This window comes from Condylura cristata, unplaced genomic scaffold, assembly GCF_000260355.1.
Source record: "Condylura cristata isolate star-nosed mole 26May11 unplaced genomic scaffold, ConCri1.0 scaffold00006, whole genome shotgun sequence".
Taxonomy (NCBI): Eukaryota; Metazoa; Chordata; class Mammalia; order Eulipotyphla; family Talpidae; genus Condylura; species Condylura cristata.
In genome coordinates, this window is record NW_004567107.1 from 257,828 (window position 1) to 260,355 (window position 2,528).

Sequence of the window (2,528 nt, forward strand, 5' to 3'; positions counted from 1 at the left end):
TGCTCTTCTCGCTCCGGGAGCTGGTGCAGTGGCTGGGCTTCGCCACCTTCGAGCTCTTCGTGCACCTGCTGGCGCTGCTGGCGTTCTCCGTGCTGCTGGCGCTGCGCGCCGACGGCCTGGCCCCCGGCCTGACCTGGTGGACCGTGTTCGTGCCCTTCTTCGCCGCCGACGGGCTCAGCACCTACTTCACCACCATCGTGTCGGTGCGCCTCTTCCAGGACGGCGAGAAGCGGCTGGCGGTGCTGCGCCTCTTCTGGGTCCTCACGGTGCTCAGCCTCAAGTTCGTCTTCGAGATGCTGCTGTGCCAGAAGCTGGTGGAGCAGACCCGGGAGCTCTGGTTCGGGCTGATCACGTCCCCGGTCTTCATCCTGCTGCAGCTGCTCATGATCCGCGCCTGCCGGGTCAACTAGCGCCGCGGCCGGGCAGCCACTCCGGGTCAGGAAGCGCCGCCGCCCGCGCCGGAGCGCCCGCGGCCTCAGACCCAGCATGCCGCATCTCCCAGCCGGGCTCAGAGCGGCGGGCCCCAGACTGCACTTGAGCTCGGAGTCGCCCGCCCCCGACCGAGGCCTGAGGAGGGAGGGCCCAGGCCGGACGACCCTGAGCTACCGTGAGGGCTGAAGGCCGGAGAAGGGAAGCGCCCATGTGCGCGCTCCGCGTGCGTGCCTGCGTCCTGGGGAGGTGCCCTCCGTGCGAAAGCTGCAGAGCCCCACTCGGGAATGGCCTCTGGCCAGCGCTCCCCTTCAAGCTCCTGGCCGGCCCATCCATCTGGCAAGACTTCTTAGATGCCTGAGCTCTAAAAAGTCAGGAAAACCAGCTTGTGCCCTTTTCCCCGCGCCACTGGGGAGGATGGTCCTTCCCCCAGCACAGCGGACAGCGGACAGCGGACAGCGGCGTGAGGAGAAGCCCCTCCGGGACACTGTGCGGTGACCCGCCCCCTGAGAAAGGAACTCGCTTCCGGGTGCTTGCTTGGCTTCCTGTCCCCGCAGATTGCTGTGCCTCGACTGCCCTCCCACCCGCGGCCGGCAGTGCTTGCGCACCTCGGGCAGGGTGAGCCCCCCAAGGGCAGAGAGGAACTTGCACTCGCACCCCACGGGCCTCGTGGAGTCTGGGATGGCCGTGGCCACCCCTGTGGACCCGGGTCCCACTCACAGATGGATGCCGGTCAGGTGCCAAACGGGACGTTTGCGGAGATGAGAATAAAATGAGAATGTTCTGCTGACAGCGGTGGTCGCCTGAGCTCTGAACCGGATGAATGCCAGCCACACCCTGCCGTGTTGTGCGGCTGGCCACGCCAAGCCCACGGGCGACCAGAGCCTGGGGCAGGTCTGGGGGAGGGGCGTGCCCTGGAGGGTCCCCGTGTCTCTCGGGAGGCCTGTGCGGGTGTCCTGTGTGGGTGTCGGGCGTGGGGTCTGGGCTGAGCTGCCTCTCTGCAGGCCGGCGCCTGGCTGTCTACGCGGGCGCCGCCTGCAAACGGACCATCCTGGCGCCTTAGCTGCTGCGGGTGCCTTGGTCTCTGTTGGGGGAGGGTGGCCTCAGTGTGGCTGGGGTCCCCCCCCAGGAGCCGTGACACGCGCCAGAGCCTAAGTGGCTCAGACTCTGTCAAGCTTTCTGGGGTGAAACGGCCTGGCGGAAGCCAGGGGCCAGCACACTCCTGTCTGGCCGGCGGGAGGCTCGCAGGCCCCTGCCTGGGCCTGGGATAAATGCTGGTCAGGCCGCCCCGGCGTTAGGACTGTCCCCTCCCCAGGACGGGCTTGGCCAGCTCACCTTGGGCTTTCCTTTCTGTTACTAAGTGTTTCATTTCCCCGTCAAACCCTGGCTGTTGGTGGAGCAGCCGCGAGACGGCGGACTGCGGTTTGCTGGAGGGTAGTTGGGGAGGGTCCCGTGGACCGGACACTGGCCTGCTGGGAGCGGAGCCAGTGTGCGCTGGCGCTTGAGTGAGGGCCGGGGAGGCTGCAGGTGCTGTGGGGGCCTGAGGCTGAGTGCTGTAGGGTGGGCACCGGGACGGAGGCGCTGCCCAGGGTCTGCGCCGCCCCCCACAGCTGGGGGTTGAAGGGATGAAGGACGTGGTGGCCGCAGCGCCGAGACGGAGCCTGCCCTCCCTGTGGCGCGGCCTCACTAGCAGCCCTGGGGCCCCTGAGTGCGGGAAGGGGGCCGCCGGCGCGGTGAGCCCCGAGCAGCAGGGTGCAGGCCCAGGGTCTCGCGCGTGGCAGCGCCACCGAGTTGGTTCGGGCGCCGTCCAGGCCGCGATCCCCGGGCATCGGGTTGGCCCGGCCCGGGAGTCCGGAGGCGAGGGGGTACGGGGGTACAGGGCTGCGATTGGCCTGCGGCCCGCCCGCGGCAGCGCACAGCCTCTCGGCCCTGTGGACTCAGTTCGACGGGAAAGGCCTGGACCAAGCCCGGGTCACCGGAGCCGCGGAGAGCCGCGGAGAGCCGCGGGGCCGGAGGTCCGGCGGGGGCTAATCCCCGCCCCGGCGCGCGGACCCAGGGCGCAGAAGCGGAAACGGGGCCGCCAATGAGCGCGCCAGGCG

The 2,528-nt window shown here is 69.6% G+C and overlaps 1 protein-coding gene across 1 annotated transcript; it reads left to right on the forward strand.

The window, feature by feature from the left end:
* Positions 1 to 2: 2 nt before the first annotated feature.
* On the forward strand, positions 3 to 1,221 carry TMEM203 (transmembrane protein 203; the record flags this gene model as incomplete). Its single annotated transcript, XM_012721155.1, has 1 exon — positions 3 to 1,221. A coding segment is annotated over one exon (408 nt), but the record flags the coding sequence as incomplete, so codon positions are not given.
* Between the last annotated feature and the right edge of the window lie 1,307 nt (positions 1,222 to 2,528).